The 23,938-nt window shown below is 51.0% G+C and overlaps 6 protein-coding genes across 6 annotated transcripts; 4 read left to right on the top strand and 2 right to left on the bottom strand.

Moving 5' to 3' along the window:
* Positions 1 to 1,936: 1,936 nt before the first annotated feature.
* BDW70DRAFT_159797 (carboxymuconolactone decarboxylase family protein) lies at positions 1,937 to 2,560 on the top strand (the record flags this gene model as incomplete). Its single annotated transcript, XM_073740739.1, has 1 exon — positions 1,937 to 2,560. One exon carries the CDS (start codon positions 1,937 to 1,939, stop codon positions 2,558 to 2,560), a length of 624 nt encoding a protein of 207 aa, XP_073596344.1.
* A 48-nt stretch (positions 2,561 to 2,608) lies between these two features.
* On the bottom strand, positions 2,609 to 3,875 carry BDW70DRAFT_49143 (sialidase family protein). Its single transcript, XM_073744126.1, has one exon. It carries the CDS (start codon positions 3,759 to 3,761, stop codon positions 2,658 to 2,660), a length of 1,104 nt encoding a protein of 367 aa, XP_073596343.1. The 5' UTR covers positions 3,762 to 3,875; the 3' UTR covers positions 2,609 to 2,657.
* On the bottom strand, positions 3,876 to 5,292 carry BDW70DRAFT_168009 (uncharacterized protein; the record flags this gene model as incomplete). The annotated part of the gene is made up of 2 exons (XM_073742354.1): positions 3,876 to 4,751; positions 4,800 to 5,292. The coding sequence occupies 2 exons, from the start codon at positions 5,290 to 5,292 to the stop codon at positions 4,309 to 4,311; spliced, it is 936 nt and encodes a 311-aa protein (XP_073596342.1). The 3' UTR covers positions 3,876 to 4,308.
* A 255-nt stretch (positions 5,293 to 5,547) lies between these two features.
* Positions 5,548 to 8,452, top strand: BDW70DRAFT_159794 (uncharacterized protein; the record flags this gene model as incomplete). The annotated part of the gene is made up of 5 exons (XM_073740738.1): positions 5,548 to 5,557; positions 5,619 to 5,658; positions 5,717 to 6,072; positions 6,120 to 8,149; positions 8,219 to 8,452. The coding sequence occupies 5 exons, from the start codon at positions 5,548 to 5,550 to the stop codon at positions 8,450 to 8,452; spliced, it is 2,670 nt and encodes an 889-aa protein (XP_073596341.1).
* Positions 8,453 to 9,096: 644 nt separating this feature from the next.
* BDW70DRAFT_135923 (alkene reductase) lies at positions 9,097 to 10,441 on the top strand. Its single transcript, XM_073736776.1, has one exon. The coding sequence runs from the start codon at positions 9,217 to 9,219 to the stop codon at positions 10,354 to 10,356; it is 1,140 nt and encodes a 379-aa protein (XP_073596340.1). The 5' UTR covers positions 9,097 to 9,216; the 3' UTR covers positions 10,357 to 10,441.
* Positions 10,442 to 22,270: 11,829 nt separating this feature from the next.
* On the top strand, positions 22,271 to 23,887 carry BDW70DRAFT_48974 (acetate uptake transporter family protein). Its single transcript, XM_073744125.1, has 3 exons — positions 22,271 to 22,971; positions 23,041 to 23,212; positions 23,266 to 23,887. The coding sequence occupies exons 1-3, from the start codon at positions 22,574 to 22,576 to the stop codon at positions 23,587 to 23,589; spliced, it is 894 nt and encodes a 297-aa protein (XP_073596339.1). The 5' UTR covers positions 22,271 to 22,573; the 3' UTR covers positions 23,590 to 23,887.
* Positions 23,888 to 23,938: the final 51 nt, after the last annotated feature.

Here is a 23,938-nt window from a genome sequence, read left to right as displayed (position 1 = left end):
GTGATAATTTCAGCCTCTAAATCTCGCTCTAACCGTTCAAGAGATCCAAGAAAAGGAGCTTTGGATGCATTCTGACCCTCCAATAAGATATTAATAGTCGTACAGCACGAAGAGCTTCCTGAGGCTTTGGAAGAGGGCCCGGCTCGGCTGAATCTTCTTCCAGATCATTAGAAAATGGATCTGCATTCCCAGAAGCCTCAGGAATCAGTACTGCCTCTGAGGACATCTCGGTGAAGCTAGTGAACTCTTGAGACTCCTCTGCAGGGTTGAGAAATACGGAGATATCCATGCAATTTGATAGCCTCACAGATTGCTGGACCTTCATATAAAGTGGTCTTAGATCAGGTGCTTCAACAGGAAGCTGTATAGGTTTCACAACCAGCGTGCTCCTATAAAAGCAGGCGAAGGTAGTTGAGCTTTGGACATCATGATGCCAGGACCGTGCAAGCCAGCGTATGCAATCTAGAATCGTTACAGATTCCAGCGGATCAAGGTTCCTCTCATAGTGAGAAAGCATATATCTTAACCACTGTTTTCGATAATATATCTTCAGATTCTGGATAATGCCCTGATCGAGAGGCTGGGACCGGCTTGTCGAAATCTTTGGGAGCCAACAGATGCGTATATTAGGAGTTGGTGGTGCTAGCTGTAGGCCAGAAAGATGCGCAGGGAGGTTGTCCATTGCAAGAGCTATTGATCGCTGGCCAACATGTTGAAAGAAATCCAGGAGTCATTCACGCATGATGATTTGGATTCCAGGCATTCTTGTTCCACTGCCACCGAATTCCAATTGCTGAGACATTGACATTGCGAAGGGCTAGTGGCTTGCATGTGTTCCCAATTACCCATATTGGTAACCGATCAATTCCGGAGGCATTGACACAGCATGTCATAGATATCCGAGTCTTATCTCTCCTGACACCAGGCCTGTTAATGGAAGATAGGCTCTGCGATGGCAGCATACGTCAGAATAGTCCAGACTCATCCATATTATAGATGTCATCCTCATTATATTGGCCAGCGATCGTACGAATCGCCTTCATCTTCTCAACAGCCTCTTCTGGACTGAGCCAGCTTCACCGTGGTATGTACGCTGCTTGATATGCGCCGTTGAAATCGATGTAGTCAACCACTATCAAAGGCAGGTAGGAGCTGGACACAAATACTGAGGCTCAGTACTTCAGAGTTGGGCGTGCTTTTCGCACAAAGATATTGCCACTGATGTTACGCCCCTATGCAATCAAATATATGATGCCATTCATAAATGATAGTTTCAAGGTCTTGCCACTGGCCGATGTCTTTGCGAGTTGCTGAAAAAAGATTTGATTCAAAGTCAAGGGAACGATGTTGTGCACTGAGGATATCAGAAGCAGTAGACTGGCTTAGACGGCGATCATAACGAGCTTGAAACCATGATATACAGTCCTTTTGAGTCGGACGGCAAGACTGGCTATAGATGTAGCCTCACACAAAAGCTTCCGCTGGACGTCAGTCTTTTGGGCGGAGCATATGATTAGTCAGAAAAGGTTTTTAGTTAGTTACTAGGACGAGCTTTCAGATAGTCGATATTGTTCTCGATATATCAGGGTCTGGTAGTAAGGCGAGGTGGGATTATATAAGCTGGAACTCATCCCAAGATGATATATCGGCTGGGCAAGGTCTTACTATAAGTCTTGTCTGTGAATCTTCATTGGATACCAGTTAATCCACTATACTATACTATATGCCGTAGCTTTGTAGTATACTGTGTTCATGGTCCGACTGACCCCCGACGATACCTAAACATTTACCCGCCAGTCACCTGATCGGCATACATATTGAAGACCAACATCCCCAGTCTTCTCTTCTGTGATCAATGAACCTCAAGTCCTTATTCAGAATCCAAGGCCGACCTCTCCTCCACTTTAGACACCTCAACACCACCCGTCCCTCCAAGATGCGCCTTCCCTACGCCCCCTCTGAGCCGCCGACCGCGGACCCCGAAACAGCCGAGATCTACGCCCGCATCGCCGCCCGCCGGCGCCCTCGACCCCTCATCCCCCTCGATCTCTCCCTGCTGCACTCCCCGCCTGTCGCAGACGGCTGGAACAGCTTCCTTGGCGCCATTCGCACGCAGACTGTAGTCGACCAGGGCCTCCTTGAACTCGCTGTCTCTCGAGTCGCCGTGATCACGCAGGCCGTGTACGAGTGGAATGCGCATGCCCCGCTAGCTTTGAAGGGGGGAATCAAACCAGAGGAATTGCACGCCGTGCGAACGCTGCCATCTACAGCAGCAGGAGATGTGGATGTGGCCGTAAAGGTTCTCGGGCAGAGTGCGTTGACGCCGCAGCAGAGGGCGATTGTGAGGTACGCGGACGAAATGACGCAGACGGTCAAAGTGCAAGACGAGACGTTTGCACAGTTGCAGAAGGAGGGGTTCTCGGATCGCGAGATTGTGGAGTTGACTGCGGGGATTGCGTGCTACAACTGTGTGAGCCGCGTACTGGTTGCTCTGGACGTGGGAGAGAACAATGCGCGAGAGATGAAGAGCGTGGATGAGCTGGTTGCGGGTTTGAAGTGATATCTAAATCTCAATTGAACTCATATATATATTTGACTATATATAGCAAATTCATCCTGTAGATGATGCCGTATATATCTAGTCTTACAGTCATCGGTCACTGCAGCGTAATTGACTTGACCTTGGGCCCGCCACATTCATACGTCGCCAGCAGCGTGCGGTCATCCAACGCGATGATACCCGGCCAGTAGCTCAAATGGGGACAGATGACCGTCGGAGGCGACCATTGAATGTGTCCGTTGTTTGGAGGGGTTCCGTAAACAACCTTAATGGATGCGTTCTTTGTCCATTTCACCTGGGAATGATCCTCATCCGTCATGAAGATCACCGCCAACGAGCCATCGCCAAACGAAGCGACCTGCGGAGATCCCGCATTGTGGCCGCGCGGTGGCACATAGACCCGATGCCGGTGACCCCATGTGTAACCATCGTCATACGAGATGAGCGCCTCAAGGTTGAAGGTGCCAAACGTCGTCGTCTCAAACACCATAAGTAGTGCCTCGCGCCCATTATCGTACGTCTTCGCGATCCCGTTCATCCCGTCTCGATACGGATCATTCTTTCCCTCGAGGCACTGCGGCGGACTCCAGGTGGCCCCACCGTCCGTCGACCGCACCAGCATCGTGCACTGGTTGTTGTGCGCAAACTCCTCAGAATACGTCAACATGACCTCTCCTCGCTTCCCCATACGCATGAACGGCTCCCAGATACCATGGGGCGGTTTCTTTTCCGCCGCCTGAGAGAGGAACCGCCAGCTCTTCCCGCCGTCCGTCGACCGGCACACCGTGATGCGGAAATGCGTGGGGCCATTGGGACCGAGATCGTGATTGCGGAAGGCCGCAAGAACGGTGTTAGGCGCCACCTCCAGGAGGTACATATTGTCGACATCTCCGTTTCCGCGGGTCACCTCGGCGAAGTCCTCGAAATGCCGGCCGCCATCTGTGCTCTTGCCGATGTGGAGGATTCTTGTTGGACCGTCAAAACAGGTGCATGCAGAGAGAATACTGCCATCAGACAGTTTCGCGAGTCGAGGATACGTGCCGCGGGGCTGAGAGCGGACGAGGCGTTCGTCCTCGTGGACGGCGCGGGAAACGTGGAGTGGGGGACCTTGAGATGAGGGGCCGTGAGAGGAGCCGTGGTGACCTCGATGGTCGTCCAGGCCAATTTTAGACAGTATTTTCTGACCAAGATGTCCAGGCATGGTGTTGCTTCAGCTAGAAGAACGTTGCAAGGTTCAAGGGGAATAATAGGACGAGATTGTTGCTGCCTTCCGCTGACATTCCAGCGCCATGATGACATCATTGAAATCGCCGCTGTGGAGGAAATTTGACTGAAACAGTGTCTTACGCGGGGATATTATTCGACGCGTCGTCATCAGGCTAGACGATAAACCGTTAACAGTTGCGCCTGCATTCCGTGGCGGCATGGCATGTGGGGAGTATTGGCGTCTGCGTTGCTTTCTGCGCTGGGGTGCTGTGCCCCACAAAACAACGTATGCTCTGAAGATCAATATGAATGGCTGCTGAAATATAGACTTTTCTCGTATAGTTACTCTGAGCTTTGTGAGGTCACCTCGACTGGAAGTCGATAAGGTTCAAGGTGGTTAGGCTTCAAGAAGAGATATGTTTTTGCGAGACACGTGAACAAAGTCAGTACAGAAAGAATCGCTTACATTACATTGCTGACTCCGTCAGACCAAATTGTCCAAACGCCGGGGTAGTAATACAGGTACCATCAAAAACAGCCGTTCACCGTGTCATCCAATTGCCCACTGTCTCTCCGAACCAACTGACAAGTTTCTCGCGCCGTTTGTCTCGAGCCTCATCGTGAGACCGGATTACTGGTAACATCCCTTTTACGTATGCCTTCTGTTCTTCCAGCTGTTGATAGTATGCCCGGATTTCCAGCTCTCGCTCGTGTGGAGTCAACCGCTCCAACGGTTTCGACGGGGTGAAGCCCTCTGGGATTGGCTCTCCTCCGGGAATTTCCAGCTCCGCTGGGCCAACGCTAGCACGCTCAATCGGCTTTGCCTGGGGATTGAAAAGAGAGGTTAACGGCGGCGGTTCTCGACCGGCCTCCCGAGCTTCTTCCACCTGCTTCTCGTAGTCGAGCATCTCGTGGTATAGCTTGTCGGCGTGCAATTGGATCCGCTCCTCCCTCTCGTCGTCCCATTGGGGTGCTGAAGCGTATCCTAATGCTTGCAAAAATTTCTGATTGGGTCAGCAAGGCTCCGATAGACCGTGCGGAAACATAGCACCCACAGATTGTGTTGTGAAACAGCGAGTGAACACCTTGTTCTTGTCTTGACAAGCCGTAAGTCGTTCGCTCATAGTAGGAGGGCTTTTCAAGCAAAGATGATAGATCTCGTTTTCGATCGAACAGTTTTCCATAGCTGCCCGTTTTACCATAGCTTGGCGCTGCTTAGAGTGCGCTTTCAATGACGGAACTCCCGTCGTTTCGGGTCCGACTTCGCCGGGAGAAGGAGGCTTGTAGGTTTTCCATAAGTGTGCATACCGGCCGTCGGGGAAGAGAGATGCGGAGGGAACAGCGGGAGAGGCGGACAAAGCCTCGTCAGAGGATGTTTGAGACGGTGAAGCTTTTTCTTCTGCTGCCGGCGGGCTCTGCGAGGCGGGGACGTATTTCTTCGGAGCTTCGTTTTCGAGGTATTCGCGAAGGCCGGGATCAAGCTTCTTGACCGGATCCTCGTTGTTCGAACCCCAGAACCAACCCATTGATACAATCGGGCGCAATGAGCGACTGGGCGTTATTCAAGGTGCGTTGAGGGATAGTATGTCGTAGAGCGATCGTGAAGGGTGAACACCGAGCTGGCAGTGCAGTGGCAGAAGATTTGGCGCCAAACCCAATCGGGCGGACTCTCCGCGTTTCCAGTCGGAAGGTCACGAAGTAAACGCTTTCCATCGTTCACCACAACATCCCATTTTCCATCCGTATACTCATTTCGCGTCCGATTGACGCGTCGCTTGGCGATGGCTTCCAGTAAGTGCCTTCTCCATGGTCTGTGTTTTATTCTCGGTAAATCTGACACTGTCCTTGACAGACAGAGTAGAGCGGCTGCAGATGCGGCAGCGCGGAGCAGGGTATGCACCCCTCAATCGATGGCGTCCTAGTCTGGCCGCTGACTTGGGATTCTTATAGGACGCGCAAAATTAAGGAAGTTGATTTCGGGTTCTCTCTAGGTCTCGGAGCGCCTGCCGAAGAATCATCTCAACCCGAGTCCCAGCGCATTAACAATGACCTCAAACCAGCACCAGCGCCTCAACCTCCTTTACTAGATGCTCCCCCTCTCGTTCCAGCGCCGTCAACAACAGATGCCATCCAGACCCAGTCGACGCCATCACCTACTCGAACAAATGCCTTTGGCGCATCGCGAGACCAACTCGTGCGAACTCCAGGGAGCGCGCGCAATAAGCTCCCGCCCCGTCGATCCACCTTTGACATTCCTCCAGACGACGAACCGGAGCTGGAGAGGAGTAATAAACGGAGAAGGATCGGTATGTTTTGGCTAATCGCTTACGGGAAGTTGGCTAAGTGTTGCTAGAATCTCCTAAAGATAATGCACCGCCGAGTGGCGCGCAAACCGAAACCCCGATCGACGCCCCTCACAATGGTACCGCAGAAACCACAGAACAGGCCCCAAGCGAGGGTCAAGCAATACCCATCCGGACCATTACCTCGAACCAAGCGCCCCAACCCGACCAAGAAACTGCCGCCGAGCCTCCTACTATTTCTAGTATTGGGACGGATGGAAACCAACCCGAAGCTTTGAACGAGGGACTTGAACATCCAGAAGCAAAAGATACTGCGCGACCGAAATCTCCGCGCCTAAACGACACGGCGTCACCACCATCGGATTCGTTGGAGGGCAGGCGGAGAGGAAAAAAGGGACGGCCGTCTCCATCACAGGATAATGTCTCTAACCTCGCAGCAACTGGGGCTGTCTATCAACAAGCTGTCCCAAAGCAATCACCGGACTCTCTACCTGACCCCGCTGAAGCAGCGCAAGAAACGGAAGCTCAAGGACGGGTTACGAGAACACAAGATGAGCAAACAGGAAGCCGAAATCTAGCGTCGACACAACCTTCCGCCGAACCTCCTGCGACCGAAAAGGCAACGGCTAAAGAAGCTACCTCGGAGACTATACCGAGAGGCACCGCAGGCAAGGGTGCTCGTGGGCAAAGGAGGAAGAACTTAGAACCTACGGATGAAGCAGCCGTTACAGGGCGGGACTCTGACGAGCCGAGCGCGACACCGGTGGAAGAGGAGATTGCTACAGATAACGTTGCGTTACGTGAGAATCTCGATTCGCCTGAGAGTCAGCCGAATGGAATCGATAAGGGCAAGAAGCGTGCTGGGCGACCCAAGAAACACGCCCGTTCTCCGCCGCCCTCGGAAGACCCTGCCATGAGCAAGAGGAAGAGACAGCACGAGGAAAATCTTGACCGAGCGGAAACACGTCCAGAGCAAGAACAGCCAGCTGCTACAGCTCGCGACGGTAAGAAGAGGAAACAACGCAACGAGCGTGAGTACAGTCCGAGACAAGAAGGACAAGAACCCGGGCCAGAACCAGAGGTCGAAAGATCCCGCGATAGCAAGCGGAGGAGAGGACGTGAGGAACGAGAGCCAATTCCACAGGCTGAGCGGACAGAGCCTGATACGGCGGTGAGGGCAGCTCGGGCAGGTAGAAAAAAGGAGCAACAACAAGAACGGTCGCCGGAGCCGGAACAATCAGCCCCTGCGGAAGCTGGACAAGCCCGCGTCGGGAGGGGGAGAAAGCGGCAAGAGAAGCAGGTGCCGGCGGAGGGACAGGAAGTGAGGCTTGAGGCTGAGCCAGAAGCTGAAAGAGTGCATGCTTATAAGGGGAAGAAACGGCAAAACCGGGCACCGACCGCGGAGCAGGAGGAAGAGCCAGAGCCAGAGCCGGAGCCAGAGACCGGACAAGAGTCTCAACCCGGGCAACGTCCTAAAGACGCCAAGCGCAGAGACAAACATCCAACAGCACACCCTGACGGACCTCCAGAAGACGGCGCAGAAGACCAGCGGCAACTTCAAAAGCGAAAGCCGCGACAACCGCGAGGCGAAACCGTGCCGGTCACGGTCCATCGGCTTGCAAATGCGGCTTTGCTCGGCGGCGAGCTCTTTGAATCTTCTGACGAAGACAATGCCAGCTCACCGGATGAGGTATCCAACATACAACCAACGGAACTGCCGAGCCGGGGGGGCGTCAACCCTGCAGACGTCCTAGCCCAGATTTGCCGCGAGACGCTCGAGAAGACATTGACGACGCTGAAAACCGGCATTGAGAACGAAGCCAACGCAACAAGACGCGCAGAATGGACACTGCGCCGCAAAGCCGTCGAAGCATACGGTGCAGAGCTTGACGGCCGACTTTCCGATCTCAGCGAGATGCTCGACAGCAATTTCATGCTCAGCGCTAAAGTCAAGAAGGCGAAGCGCAACATGCTGGACCTGCGAGCCCGCCTCGACCATATTCGCCGGGAGCGCGAGGCCGTCGCCCTGAGGCTGGACGCCGTGCGGAGGGAGCATGCGCGGGAAGAGCAAACCGGATTGGTATGCCCGTCCTATCTCCATCTGTTTTTTATTCCCTTTCAAAACAAGCCCACTAACAAATACGACCAGGCCCGCTCTACGATTAACCACTCCCTACACAACCTCGACCTCGCCCTCGAGCGAGGCCAGAACCGCACTTCCACCACAAACAGCGAGTCGCCAACAGCCGGCCTGGAACTCCGCCTTCGCAGTCTGGCGCAGAGTGTGAGCTCGAGTGCGCCCGGTTCTCAAGGCGGCATCCTGAGTCAGATCAAGTCGTTTAATGCCCAACTGGAGGCTGCAGCGCGGCGGTTAGAGGGGTGACCTGCTTGCACTCCCGAGGAACCGGCTCCTTGTCATTACTACGAATAATCTAGGAGATTTGGTTATGAAGAACGGCCAATCCTGAATTCACTATACCAGTAAACGTGTCTCATGCGATTGACCGGACCGAAAGTACAGTGACATACAGTGACACCGTCGAATTTGCACGGCTCAGGAGCAGCGTCCGTGCCTACATACCGCTTTAGCAAGGCAAGATCGAGAAGCTTGCTATAGTCAATAGTGGTACCAAAGAGCGGCCAGGGCCGTGCCTGCCTTACTCGCCCCATGAATATCGACCGAGGCAAGAATTTTCTTGCCCCAGAAATCAGGCTCGCCACGCGGAGACTTTCTGCAGGCCTCTGTTTCTTGATTCATCCGAGCCACGCTGATTGGTCGGTCTCCGGGTATTCGGCGCTGTGGAGCCTCCTGACTGAATAATGGTCATTTTTCAGATAATAGTCAGATCTTCAAAATTATCTCCCTCTTCTGCTTGATAAGCATCTCAATTAGCAAGCCGTGGGAACAGAGTGGAATCTTCAAGATCTGGGTTAGAATGGGGCGGGCCTTTCGGTCTGCTTTCAGTAGTATATATTCTACCCATCCTGCTCAAAATGTCTCGTAGTCTACAATCTTCCTAAAAACTACTCCACAGTGCACTACTCTACACTACTTTACATTACTACATTACTACATTACTTAACTCCTGCTCCTATTCTTCCTGCTCTTCCTGCTTCTCTTCCTGCCCGTGCTCTTGTAACAACACAATGGACTCCTCCAAACTCTTCACCCCACTCAAAGTGGGCAACATCCAGCTCACCCACCGCATCACCCTCCCGCCCATGACACGCTTCCGCGTCGACGAAGGCCATATTCCCCAAGACCAGGTCGCCGAGTACTACGCGCAGCGCGCCGCCGTCCCCGGCACCCTGCTCATCACCGAAGCAACGCTCATCTCGACCCGACCAGGCGTGTATGCGCACGTCCCGGGTCTCTGGAGCAAGGAGCAGATCGCGCAGTGGCGCAAGGTCACGGACGCCGTGCACGCCAAGGGCTCCTTCATATACAACCAGCTGTGGGCGCTTGGGCGAGTCGCCGACCCTGAAGCCACGAGGAAAGAGCACGGCGGGTCTGAGGGACGGGTGATTGCGCCGTCCGCTGTGCCGCTTGATCCGAGTGGGGAGCCGCCCAAGGAGATGAGCGAGGAAGAGATTGCGGGTGTGATTCAGGATTTTGCGACGGCGGCCAAGAACGCTATCGAGGCTGGGTTCGATGGCGTTGAGATCCATGGCGCGAACGGGTACCTTGTTGACCAGTTCATCCAAAAGGCCGCGAACAAGCGGAGTGACCGGTGGGGTGGCAGCGTCGAGAACCGCGCGCGCTTCCCGCTGGAAGTGATCCGGGCTGTTGTCGACGCGATTGGCGCTGAGCGCACAGCGATTCGATACAGCCCGTGGAGCACGTTCCAGGGAATGGGGGTTGACCCAGACGAAGAGCAGATTGCGCAGTTTGCGTACCTTGCGAAGAAGACGGCCGAGTTCAAGCTTGCGTTTGTGCATCTTGTTGAGGGACGGATTGCAGGCAATACCGAGACGGATGAGAACGGGGGCCGGAACCTGCACTTCTTCTTCGATGCGTACGGGCGTGCTGGCCCGATTATGGTCGCCGGTGGGTATGTCGGCGAGACTGCGCGCGAGGCTGCGGATGTCCAGTACAAGGACTACGATGTGATGATCGCCATCGGGAGGCCATGGACCGCGAACCCGGACCTCCCCTTCAAGGTTAAGAAGGGGATCCCGTTGCGGCCGTATGAGAGGGAGCACTTCTATACCGTGCGCAGCCCGAAGGGATATATTGATTACGACTTTAGCGAGGAGTTCAAGGCCGCTACTGATGCTCGGCTGTGAATGACCTGTCTTTTGCATAGCGAGCGTGCTGGTTTCATATAGATAATGCGTATAGACTAATACAATGCCACTGACATGAATTTGGATTTGCACCTTTAACTGCTTCGCTGTTGTGCATGGCAGGTCTCAGTATTTGCTCTAACTGGGACGTTGGCCAAGTATTATCGGCTCTTCACCTGGGGAAAAAAGAAAAATAAACCCCTCAGAGTTCCGTAGCCTTTACCTTTCTGCAAGAATATATATGGTTTTATAGTTGCCACCCACCTGTCTTCAAAGACAGCCACTGCGCGATACAAATCGGTTGTTCTTGCCCTTGGAGCTTCGGGTTGTACTTGTTGACAACTCCAATGATCTTCTACTATTGCACAGCTTGCGAACAATCAAGGTGCCTGGCTTCCCTTGGTAAATCCGAGCAGCTGATGCATGTATATCATCAAATGGCCTTTTAGCTTTACATTTAGAAACGCTAGAACTGCATCTGCTTGGATAATATGCCAGCCTTTTTGGGCGCTGATGGCGAACAAGATGCGAGAGGTGGTAGGATCGACGACTGGGGAGTATGTTGCTCCATCAAAAGCCGATTTATCAAGAAGATTACCTCTTATAACCCATCTAGCTCTGTAACGAATGGAGTTATCCGGGCTCAGTTTCTTCTTATAAACCTAACTTCCTGGTATAACACGTGGGCTAGCAGACATGTCAGACTTCCACTTGTCCCAACAGTGCTTTATGTATTCGTCTCTTCCTGCATTACTACAAGCCATTGAGTTGGTTCAGGGCCTTTGATAGCCTCATTTGACGATTTGGGCTCTGGAAGAGGTGAATCTGTAGATTTCAAGGTAGCAAATCCTTTGACAGGCCGTTAGAACTCATCCCTAGAGTTAATATCAGATAGGTCCTGCGTTGGAAGGTCTTTATTGGTTACATCAGCCTCGTACGGCTTGCTCTGTGGAGGCCTGAATTCCTCGTTGATCGAGACATCACTAGTGTCATGGAGTTGGTTGGTTTCGGGATCCCAGACAACATAGATACGGGAGCCTCGGTATCCAACAATATGAACTTTCTTTGCCTTTGGGTCAATCATGCTAGTTGGCTTGCCAGCATGTTTTGAAGCTTCATGCAGATGCATCCAAGCAGGTGAACCAAATTTGACAAGATGCTTGGTAATTAGATCGCCATTGGTCCAAGCAGAATAGGGTGTAAGATGCGCGCATGGCTGGATTTCTGGATCGCTAGTTGGCGCCATAGGCCTTCGGTCATTGTACAAAGGGACTTGTGTAGGTAATCGGTTTAGGTGATAGACAGCTGTCTGTAAAGCTTGTGGCCATAACCAACGTGGAAATCCTGAGTCATATATCATCGCTCTTGTATACTGCAGAAATGTTTGAATCCGCGTTCATTAACGCCATTTTGCCATGGAGAATCTGCTGTGGTTGGCTCCCAGACCAAACCATAGGTTTGGCAAATTTTCTTCACCATCTCGGTAAAGAATTCGCGATCGCTTCGGACGAAAGCTGGTGGTCTAAATCCTAGATTCTTGATATGCTCAATCCATCCTTGGAAGGTAGGGTTAACTTCATCTCTGGTCCGAAGAGTGTAGAACCAACGATATTGGGTTGCATCGTCCGTGATTAGCAAGAAATATCGAGAATTCTTGATGCCAGGCGGAGCTTGTTCATCCTTGCAATTTAAGGTAACTCCACCTCCTGCAATAACAATATGGATTCGCGCTAGGATCTTTGTAGCGCGCGGAGCAGGGTCTTTGGAGATCTGTCTCCTCTGTTTTGCTTGTCTGCAGATGGCACAGAATGCTAGAGTCTTTGGTCCTTTGATCTTCAAAATTTTCTGTTGTTCGAGCTTCAATATAGCTCGAAAATTGACATGAGATAGACGTTGATGCCATTCTGGCATTGTGGCTGTTGGTAGGGCATGATCATGGTCCTTCTGGTCCTTTCCTGCATGTAGGATTGACTGTACTACCTCATGATCGTTCTGATCTTTTTCTGCATGTAGGGTTGACTGTAGTACATATTCAGCTGGTTTAATTGGATATAAGCCTGTTTTCTGCTCTTTAAAGGCAGTAAGAGAAGCTCCTGTAGGTGATTTGATAAGGAAGCATTTCTCTTTGATGTTACCAGGCAGGAATATATCAAAATTCTGCTTATCCAGCTGACTGAAGGAAAGCAGGTTTACCTTCATTGTAGGTGCATATCGAACGTCAGGAATCTCCATTCCATGAACCAATGCAGTTCCAATTCTGATAATCTGATGTATATGGCCACCGACGTCGTTTATTGTTGCTTTGTGGTCTCGCAGGGTGCTGAAAACATGACGCCTACTGGAGATATGAAAGTCTGCAGCAGTGCTCAACAGCCATCGGGGTTCCTTATCATGCTTGGACTCTTTGGCTGGTACGATTTCAATCGAGTTGGCTTGCGGATGGTTTCGTAGGACGAGTTCCTGGCCTGTTGGTTGGTTCTTATCGTCAGAGGCTGTAGATATTGAATTTCCATGGCGTTTAGAGGCCTTTTCTGGATGCAGTTCCCGACAATGATTTGGTCTATGATATCCTTTGCCGCATGCTTGACAGAGCACCTTTGAACGCGTAGGCTTCTGATCCTGACCATCCTGCTTCGCTCGAGGTGAATCCTTTGGTTCTGTAGGGCTTATTCGGTATTTCGTTTCGAGCTTGAATTCTTGCGGATGCTGGGGGATGTACTTGTTGCTGGAGTGAGAAGATCGAGCAACTAATTGATCTGCGAGAGTTGCAATATCCAGGTTCTTGATTGGCCCTCGGCCGCAAGAGTAGAACTCGTCTAGCTTTGTATGAACAAAGTCCTGCTGCCATTGACCTAGAGAACAGATAAAGATGTCATGGATAAGGTCTTCAAAGGATAGATCCATTCGCCTGAGCCTTTCCGTTATTCGTTGAAAATCTCGGATCATTGCAGGGTAATTACCCTGTGGGTTAATATCAAGCAAGGCTTTGACCGTCATAAGGCGCTCTTCGGCCGTCGATGGGCTATATGTTGATGTTATCTTAGCCCATAGTTCCGCAGCTAGGGTAGAGTCTTGCCAGCTGATGGTTTCTTGTACGTGCGATACAATTGATTGAAGAATCCTTGTATACATAACCTCATTCTTCGTACCCCAACAGGCAATATCGATTTCATTACTGCCATTAGGTGGCTTAGTTTGATCGGAGATACCTTCTGCCTCAATCATACAGGCATCCAGAAGGACGGAATCGCGCCATGTTATATAGTTATCTCGGCCATTAAGAATTACTGATCTTCGGGTTCCAAATATTGATTTTGGCCAGTTTCCGAATGCGTTTCCGTTCACGATATACAAGATCTAGCTGTTGAATCTCCATATTTCGATCGTAGGAAGCATCCTGGTTGATTTCTCGGTGTAGTTGCGGAGCAGGGGACTGATGTTGTTGTTTTGCGCGTACCTCACGTATCTCACGCCTGATCTCATCGCGCAATTCCTGGACTATCTCCCGATTTAGTTCCTCGCGTAGTTGACGAAGTATTTCTGCTCGCATATCTTCCATCATGGTTGGTCCGTCCGGTTTGCCTTCATCCGTCGAATTGTTCGATACTTGGTGTCCGTAGATAGGTGTTTCCGGCTCGTGTGTTCAACGTCTTGTTATTATTTGAAAAGGTACGTCATTTGTTTTGGCGCCTCGTGAGGCTTTTGATGGCAGTCTAGCGAAAGATGCCTCTATAATCCTGATCCCGGGGTAATCCACAAAACTGATGCTGCCCCCCTCGTACAGGCTCGGGGTGCAGAAAAATCGGTATAGCAAGTTGCTCAGAGCTTCAAGAATCGATTTTGCATATCCATATGTAGCAAAATGCCGATTTTTGTAAGCGTTGAGGGCTCATGACCTGTGGAAAGGGATGGACAATTGTCATTATTGGATGGCCGACATGGCCGCCTATCTATATCTAGCTTATTAAGTTATGATTCAGCGAGATGAACCCGCTAGGACAGGCGGCCCCGGAGGGCAGTAGGCTCCGACATATGAGGTGAGGCACGTGATACCGGTACCAAGGGCAATGTCAACAGCTGGAGCTCCCTTTACTAATCAATGTCCAGCACTTCCTTCGTCCAATCATTTGATATATCATATTATTATATGGCAGATTACAACTGCTCGTATGAGAACTATCTATACATATCAAGAGCCTATACATATCGTGGTTAGGAGATCAGGACCTTTAATTCAAAGGTTCGTTGCAGATAAAAATCACATGACGACGCCGGTAACCACCTCAATAGCCCATAGTATGCGCCCGGCATTGTTGTAGGGACCAAAATACGGATATATTGCCTATCTTGTCATACCTGAAGCTAATCTCGTTCGGTCACCGAGCCATACTGACAAGCTAGGAGGTGGTTGAGCGTTAACCGAAAGGACCTTGGCAACCTGGAGCCTATTGGTCGAAATACACGACGATTCCGCTGAAATCGAAACACATCAACGTCGAAAATGACAGCTGCATAAAGTGCCACGGAGGTCCAAGCCATACTGAGCTTGCGGGATGACTGGCGCACATAGTACCGAGTCATCAAAGATCTTGCCAATCAGAAAGGTGTATGGGATTTCTTCGATCCTAATGCCGATGATGAAAGCAGACCTGATATGCCAACGAAGCCAAGAGTTCCAGTGGAGAATGAGGCTTCCGAAAACGCGTACGACTTTACCTAATGGCATTGAACGACTGGCGGATTGCAAGCAATGGAATCCAATCGACAAAGGATGTTATTCGCGAAACAGTAGACCTGCGTATACAAGAGCTTATAGCGGATAAAAAACCATATGAGATACTGAGAATCCTGAAGAAGAATGTGATCTCAGTGACCAGGAGGAAAATATGAAAAACTCTAAGGAACTATAATACCGTTAGAACTCAACCAATTCGACAAGGAAAGATATCTGAATGGCTCAAAGACTTTGAGAATGCTTACCTAGCGATTAGACAACATAATTTCCCGGGGAGCGATGATGAACATGTCAAAAGCAGTTTTTGGAAGTCATATCAGCAGTATCCCATTCATTTGCGGAAGGCAAGCGGAGATGATCAATGACAAGAGATATGAGCAGGAGGATTTTCATACGCTCCTCGGACGGTATTGGTCATTTCTGGCCTATACTGAAGGCTTCAAGCCAACGACTTCAAACATGGCATTTGCAACTTTTCATGGCCGGAACGATAATGCATCGAGCCCGATCGAATCCAACACTAAACGGAACACTTGTATATGTGGAAAGAACCATGCATGCAGCAAATGTTGGTATATTATACGATCGAAACGGCCAAAACAGTGGAAGCCTAACAAAGAAATTGAAGTCAAGATTAGCGAAGCAATTGCCAAAGAGCTTGGAAGGAAGCTCAGAGCCGTGATGGAACATGATGAGCAGCAAAACAAGAACAGGAACCAGAAGGAGAGCAACAAACCAGAAGGGCGTCATGCCATGACACCTGTTGTGAGCGCAAAAATTACCTTCTCATGAAAATCTGCTTTATCCTGGACTTTGGAGCTTCAGTGCACGTTTGCAACGATGTCTCGAGGTTAAAAACCTACGATTGGTCAGCAACTGGAAGTTTTCGTGCTGGAAATACAACAATGAGATACAAGGCACCGGAAACGTCCAGATCGTTCCAAACTGCGGCGGAGAGTTAGGGCAGGTAACTATTAGGGTTGGAAGCATGAAGGAGCCTGGTACTCAGGCTTACGGATGCACACCAGCAGCTAGGCTAAATTCCTGAGATGCTGATTACGAGACACTGTAGACCGGGAATCCATGGACAGCAGAATAACCCATGTTCCAACATTTAGGCTATTTAAGTGATGTGCCGTGTTACTGGTCTTTAACCAAGGGCGTAGTATCCGTCTTTTAATGTTACCTTCCCACAGCCTTTCTGCTCCATCAAATTTCCGTCCCTAATGCCTCAGAAATCTCAGCAGGTAAGCCACTCGTAAAGCAAGGGCAGCTAGCAAAAGCATGGCAGTGACGCTTGGTGAAACAAAGAGCACCAAAAATGGTACTATTCAAACTTGAGGGGTGTCACTTCACCCTCTTTGCTGAAGGTGGAGATATCGTTACCAATTCTGAAGTTTACTGCGGACTCCTCAGCCCTAAGGTCATCTAGAAGAGCCTGGATCTCTTGACACGCCCTGTACAGCATGTCCTTGACAGCAATATCGTTGAAACCGTAAGGGTAGACGAGGGTATCGTCTACCAAAGTCAAACTCAATTGCGGAATCGTTGATTATAGGATCACCTAGAAGAATATCTTGTATATTTGGTAATCTGGGAAAGATGCACCTCTATAGATACGAAACTCAATGCAAGCTTGATGACTTTGTAGCTAACTTGCAGGCTAGACGCAGCACCTGCTACACTTCCTTCCCCATTGTGGCATGTAGTTCAGCGGTGCGTCATGCTTGCCAGTCTTCTATTTATGTATGAGTTCGCGTCGCTGTTGTTTGCCATAGTCTTTTTCCAGCCGGTCATTATACTTATCGAAAGGGCTTCAACGGCTTCAGACCCAAAGATGGAGGGTAAGTGGAACTGGAATATGGAGAAGCTGATGCAGCGTTGTGTTCACAGCCGCCTTGCAATTATACTTACCATCCACAAGGCTGCAATAGCCGCCCCACGCAGGAGTGCGCAGAGCTGGCGCCACATTACTATTGAGATGCTAGAATAAATAGATATACCGCATTTGTGATCAATAAGCGCTGCGAGATATGGGCCGTACCGTTTCCTCTATGGATTCGCATAGTTGTAGGGGCAGCACGCACCTTGGCTATGTGAGTGTTTGCACACGAGCCTCTAGGAGGTTCCCTCTAGAAAGCTAAATTTGATGATATACTTGCAATCGCTAGTACAGCACAATTTTGTTAGCTTTTCGACCTTACCTTCACCCATGCTTCAAGTCTGATGTATTAAGACGACAAGACAGCAATTTTCCTATGGAACGAGTTTGATCTTCAACTGATAACCAGCAGCACAAACCGGGCGTTCAACCGTCAGTTCACAGCATGTGACTGTCGCAGCTTTAGTGGTGAGCAACTTTTCGACAGTAGCGGTACTTGACCCCGGATTGACGAGTGATGTTCACACCACATGGGCTTGGCTAAGCACGACCTGGGGGAAGAGATGGACCAAAGGATCAGAGCGACATCGTCATGATCGTCGAATCGTCGAGTCGTCGAGTCAATAAGACAGAGAGGTGAGCTCTGGTAGGTGGTATGGATCATATGACGCATAATGCACTTGCAGAGTAGGCTCTCAGCCCTAAGACGATGTACCGACACTATATCCCGTAGCCTACGCCATGCATTATCTCCGCAAGCTAATGGGGCTAATCGATATCCTCGACAAGGTTGGGGCTATTCATTACTATGGACTCTTGGAGTGGTAGTCGACTTGCGTTCCTTGATGCAAGAACAAAGGTGGAGCCCCAAGCTCTTGGAGATCAATAGCGGTGCTCACTCTGACGCCGGTAGTCTCGTGCGAACAGATCTATTGGCCCAAAAAATTAGCCAAGCGATGACCGTTATGGAATATGGACGCCTTAAGAGCAGTTGGGACTTTGCCCCAAGCTCTGGAACCCAAATATCGACTGAAGAAATCAATGTTGCCCTCCGCTCCGCCGACCGGTGCGCAGCGACCCAAGGATTGGAACATGTGGGACTGCACGCTCGTGGCAGCTGCGAACTCCCCAGAGCCCGTTTCCGAAAACCAGGTTCAAATAGCGGAGAATCTCCAGACGTGAATGAAGCACATCCTCTCGTTCGGGCCCGATTATTTGCCTTCCCAGTCTCGGCAAGTCAGTGGTGGGACTCGGCATTGGTAATCTGAAGGATCAGGCGGAGACCCGGATGAATGGATGGCGGATTTGGATGGTGGATTTGCATGCGGTGACGTCTTCATGGAGCAGAGAACTCTGACCATTAGCAACTGACCACAAAGTGCTCGAAGTACCCAAAGTAGATCTGGCACATCGACTTGTGTACAAGGCACATTGTACTATTCTGAATGCGAATATACCGCACTATGCGATACTTTTAGGAGTATAGTGCAACAATCAACGATGAGACTTGGGACCCTGGCTGTCGATCCCCCTCATCCCGTGACTTTACAGGGTCAAATTTGTGTCCAGAGCGGCAATAGTACTCCGTCGTAAGACAGGATAGATGACCTCTGCTGTCCAGAGGTCATTCTCATTTCTGCTGCTCTTGGCCGCGTTCAGCGGCGCGCTTGGTATTGCCCTTGGCAACTTGGCAAGAATACTCTGTAGAAACTCTGTAGAACGGTAAGGCTGGTGATCAGGTCTTCAGGTGTTCTGGTCGTTACACTGACGCTGCAGCCTTACTTGAGCTTCACAACGGATCGTCGATAAGAGTTTCCTAGAGTTTTTTCAAGGTCAGCTTTGAAGGCAGTGATTTCATCTGAGTCGGTTACGGCGATGGAGCTACCCCACAAAACAGTGATGTGCTGGTACCCCGTTCAGTAACTAATATTGCTGTTGCCAGCTGGTATGAACCCCGTACTCCGTACGAGCCTTTGAGCTTTCTCCGCATGGGGTATGACCAAGCCGGGGAAAAGGAAGCGCTGCACACGGATTGCCGACAACCGAAGGACAGTGTACGGCCAACAGTGTACGGCCAATTGGGCTACCCAGGACCAGCACTTGTCTCGAATGCGTAGTGTGTAGTCTGAGCATAGTAGGAGTGGCCTGTTCGCGAGCCCCTCCACTGTCAGCAGTGGACGCTCGCTGCAAAGGGGTCTCCTAATCCAAAATCGCGATAACAACAAAAGGGGTCACTGGTCTCCGCACCGACGCGATCATAATCGTGGAGGATTCGTGCTGGATTGATGCCTCCAAAGGACGATCGCCAGGGTAGGTATAACAGCTGCAATTAATTCTCCAGGGAGGTCAATGCTCGTCGCACCAGTCCATCGCGAACAATCTGTGTCTCAAGAATACCATAGAAAAAAAAACCTCGACTCGTTGGTAACAAGTGCAAACAATACTACCAAGTGCCTTCTGTGAGATGCTCTATAATCAAGCATTGCTTCCAAGGGTTTGTATATCAAGCATCTGCACCCGAGACGCAACCGAGCTGCCGTGTTACTGTTAGGCCAGCCTTACTCGAGAATTCGCACCAATCACGTTTACCTGCGAACGCATGGCACGGGCGCTCGATATGAGCGGATAGGGCCTGTAATGAATACGATGGCTTGCAGCCGGGATGGAGCCAGCCAAGAACGAGCTATCGTCATCCCCGATAATTTGTTGACCAGCTGATGGGTGATGACTGCTACATGAGCTCGCTCAATGCGGAGCGGAGACAGTTCAACAAAAGACCGGCCGGCCTGTTGTCCATGCGCCATGCTCGAGGTTTCAGTTTGACGAACAGCATAGCATATCGGAGCACGACCGTCTTTTTTCTTTTTCTTTTTTTTTTTTTTTGACTTTTGCATCCATGCAAGGTCCCGGCCGAACCAAAGAAAAATCGACTCCTCGTTTCACAGTGGAATCTACTGCAGCGTAGTACGAGCAAGGAGACGGCGGCCTATTATTGAACAGTGTGGTAGGACTCAGGAAGACTCAGGAGTGAGGAACAAAGGTAAGGAGTCACACGAAAAACTATCTGGCAATGGCAATGTAACGAGAATTGGCAAACCGTTCTTGCTCGCGCTGAACGAGAATGGCAAACCGTTGTTGTTCAGCGCGATTTATGAGATTCCTAAAAGCTGCAGTATGTTCCTAGAAGCGGATCCAACTCCTGTCAATCTGTCAGAGTTTCGAGCTAGCCAAGTAGCCTTCAAGTCCGACCGACGGGAACAATGCGACGGTATCGATGCGATACTAGAGCCCCCCTTGGCAAGTGAAACCATAATCTTAATTTGTGGCAGCGTTGTCGCATACTCCCGCTCGATCGACTGCGACTGGATTTAGATTTTAGCACCATGTAATCAAGTTACCCAAAACCAGACAAAGCGTTGACGGATTTAGGCAGATTCTGGCGGAAACCGCCCCAGAGCCACGCTGACACTGGACCTGACCTACCTCCCGTGTTGTGGTCAGCGACTAATTTCCCGAGCCTGGCTGCGATGGAGCCTCGCTGCGCCTGGACTTTTGGAAGGTGGATTAATTCGTCTGCGCCGTCTCAGTTTCAAGCACGGAAGAAGTTCGAATCGCTTCAGATTGCGGCCGGTCGATCACTCGGAAGAACATGAACGCGCAAGACAGCGCTGCCGTTTAAACGTTTTGAACACTCTGATCATCGACGCGGGACAGCGCCGGCATCGACGGCAGTCCCCATCTACCGAGCGGCCCTGCCAACTACGCGATCCGCGAGGGAAAAAAATCCTCATTTCCACACCTGCTATCGCCCCTCTAGTAGTCAAGCTTTTGGGTTAGCTTAGGGAAAAACCGAGGTAGTAGAGCGAGACCCACGCAACTAACCATGGCCAGCGTCAGCTTCCAAATTAGCCGGTCCTCCGGCCGTCCGTCCGTGGCGCTGGTGACCGGGGTGACATCAGCAATTAGCTAGGTCCAATTCCAGAGCTCCTTGCAGGCTGGCGGGAGCAGACTCCGGACTCGGAGAGGCCCTGCATGGGAGTCTCCCATCAGGCCATAGATGCGTAAAGAAAGCGAGCCACGACGAAACTGTGGGTCGGCGTTGCGGAAAACGAGCTGTGTTCTGTACAACTGCAACGGCAAGTCGATTCAACCTCTAGTCGAAAATAATGGCGACGGGTCACGGGAAGCTGACTAATACCAGGGCAATGATTGCGGAAGTCCCGGCACATTACCCAACTCTGTACTGGCTGGGACTGTATCTGGCTGTATCATGAAGAGACGGCGTCCTTAGGGGATCGAATCAGGAAGCGGCAGTAGCTACGTAACAGAATGAGTCTGCCCAGGCCCAGGATTTCCATCCAGACGAGTCCAAACTCGACAGACCAGGATTAACAGCCTGCGCAGGCTTGCGGCGTCTATAGTCGACATTGGCGTACGGTACGACTGTACGGTTTGTCATGGCGGATTCTTGGCGGACGACCAAGAGCCAACCATAAATCCTGGCATGGAATGGCAACGCTTATTATTGGCCAAGCCCCGGACATCCCCCACCAAGCCCGCCCCGCCTTTCTTCTGTCTGGGGTTGTGCTGCCGTCATGGACGGTAATTTGGTCGTATTGTCTTGTGGTAAACCCAAACTCGAATTCCAGAATCCATAATTATCCAATCCAGAACACACTGTGACCTGCCGCTTTGAGGAGGTACTGCTCAGTGTCGGGCTCAGGACCGCAATGATTTGCAATTCCTTTCACCCTTGGTCTCTTTCCTTTTCCCCCGCTGTTTCTCCGCATTCTCCTTTGGGGTTAAGACGGCTCGCCCACGGTTCCGGGCACTTCCAGCTCCTATATCTACTGAGGATACCCCGTGCTGGTCTGATGCTACTCGCCCGTTTTTCTCTCCAGCTCACTGTGTTCGAGTTTTTACCTCCAGAGTCCAGTGTCACTTGTGACTGTACTATATCTCGTCGATCGCAGAGTTCAGCTAACCGCTGCTAAACCACCCGGCGCGACTCTAAGCGTCTCCAGTCATCCCTTTTGTGGATAGCAAGTTAGCAACCGGCCCATCGCACGCACATCAATTCTCAACTTGAACCAGACCCTCGCCTCCACTTCGAGCGGCCACTGGGAAATCGATTGACTCGATTTAACTGGGTGATTCCGCACGATCTTTTTCCAACGGGGAAATAAATAATCAAATCAAACCAAAACAAAACGGAAGGCGAGCTAGCTGATCAACTAACGGTGCTTCCTCCCTGTTTGGGTAAGTTACTGCCAACCCTGCGTTCGTCCGGACTGCTGTCCATCCAGCCCATGCATACTTATTGCCTCTCCTCCCTGCCCAGCCTGCTCTGCCTCTGTTCCTCTCCCCATCTTCCTTGTTCTCTTTTCCCAGGTCTTTCGAACAAGTTGACCAGTGCTCTTGTTTGACCCGCTCCAGCTGTGCTGTGCGCCACTTTTTTCTCTTACCTTATTTTTCTTCGAGCCAAGCCTCTTCTCCCTTCGATCTCCAGCTAGCTGGTTTCGTCTAAAACAAAAGAAGCAAAAAAAAAAGAAAAAAAATCAAAAAGCTGACCTTCAAAGTACAATCGCATAATCAACACCATGTCGGCCGAACAAAATCACGGACTTGAGAAGGACGTCGGTGGTCCTGCTGCCCCTTCGACTGCCCCTAACGCGCCGGCTGCTGCGCCCGCCGCTGTTCCTGCCGGTATGTCTGCTGAGGAGCACCGATCGCGCTTTGGCTACGGTCCTCTGTCGCATGTCAACACCAAGGAGGCGATTCTCCCACCCTTCGGTGGTGAGTTCCAGCCTGGTCTGTACAAGTCGGTCGAGGCGCGCAAGTTCGCCAACCCTGCTCCCCTTGGCCTGAGCGCTTTCGCCCTCACCACTTTCGTGCTGAGCTGTATCAACATGGGTGCGCGTGACATCACCCACCCCAACATTGTCATTGCTCTGGCCTTCGGTTACGGTGGTCTGGTTCAGTTGCTTGCTGGCATGTGGTAAGTGCTGCCTTTGCAGTCTCTTGTTAGTCTCGTGGGTCAGACAGGAAGCTGATCATGAGCGCGTAGGGAAATGGCTGTTGGAAACACATTTGGTGCCACTGCTCTGTCCTCTTATGGTGGTTTCTGGATTGCGTTCGCCATTGTCCTTACTCCCGGTGGTTTCAACATCCAGACCGCGCTCACGGCGGAGAATGGCGATGAGACCATGTTCTACAACTCGTTCGGTCTGTTCCTCATGGTAAGTGTCTCGTCAATACGATCACGACCGCTCGGCGCTGACAATGTCCCCAGGGCTGGTTCATCTTCACCACCATCATGCTCTTCTGCACCCTGAGGTCCACCGTCGCCTTTTTCTTGCTGTTCTTGTTCCTCGACCTCGCGTTCCTGCTTCTCGGTGTCGGTTACATCCAGCGTGATGATGCTGGCCAGCCCAACCCTCCTGTCATCAAGGCCGGTGGTTTCTTCGGTCTGCTGGCTGCCTTTGCTGCTTGGTACAACGCCCTTGCCGGTATTGCCGACAGCAGCAACAGCTTCTTCATCATCCCAGTCGCCCACTTCCCGTGGTCGCCTACCGGTCGTGCTCGTCGTGAGAAGACCGAGCGCGAGACTGTTTAAATTCTTCGACTCCGCCGTTCGCTCAATGAACGAACGGAATAGCCTTCGTGCTATTCCAGTCGCGCTCCTGGAGCACAGTCGTACCACTTGCAGATATAGTATAGACTGCAATAATTCTCGTCGATACCCAACGTAAGATCGTCGTTGCGAAAGAACCGTGATTTTGGATAGAAACACTGATATAGGGTTTCGTCACTCTTGGCAACGATGTATATGGTCTTGCGGTATATGAAATATTTTCTTTGTGGTTTCCTATCGATGCCCTTAATATTGATTAGTCTTAGTTCAGTTTAATCAAATTGTAACGATTCTATCTCACCTGATCCATATCTTTCCAGTTCTATCCTTT

This window comes from Aspergillus foveolatus (assembly GCF_047715535.1).
Source record: "Aspergillus foveolatus strain CBS 279.81 unplaced genomic scaffold BDW70scaffold_22, whole genome shotgun sequence".
Classification (NCBI taxonomy): Eukaryota; Fungi; Ascomycota; class Eurotiomycetes; order Eurotiales; family Aspergillaceae; genus Aspergillus; species Aspergillus foveolatus.
Note: the sequence above shows the minus strand (reverse complement) of the source record. Positions and strands in the feature narration are given on the sequence as shown.

Bases quoted from the DNA above. Each gene is read 5' to 3' on its own strand.
- BDW70DRAFT_135923 (XM_073736776.1), top strand. From the start codon at position 9,217: ATGGACTCCTCCAAACTCTTCACCCCACTCAAAGTGGGCAACATCCAG.
- BDW70DRAFT_49143 (XM_073744126.1), bottom strand. From the start codon at position 3,761: ATGCCTGGACATCTTGGTCAGAAAATACTGTCTAAAATTGGCCTGGAC.
- BDW70DRAFT_48974 (XM_073744125.1), top strand. From the start codon at position 22,574: ATGTCGGCCGAACAAAATCACGGACTTGAGAAGGACGTCGGTGGTCCT. The intron at 22,972-23,040 runs GTAAGTGCTGCC...ATGAGCGCGTAG, and splicing joins CAGTTGCTTGCTGGCATGTG to GGAAATGGCTGTTGGAAACA. The intron at 23,213-23,265 runs GTAAGTGTCTCG...CAATGTCCCCAG, and splicing joins CGTTCGGTCTGTTCCTCATG to GGCTGGTTCATCTTCACCAC.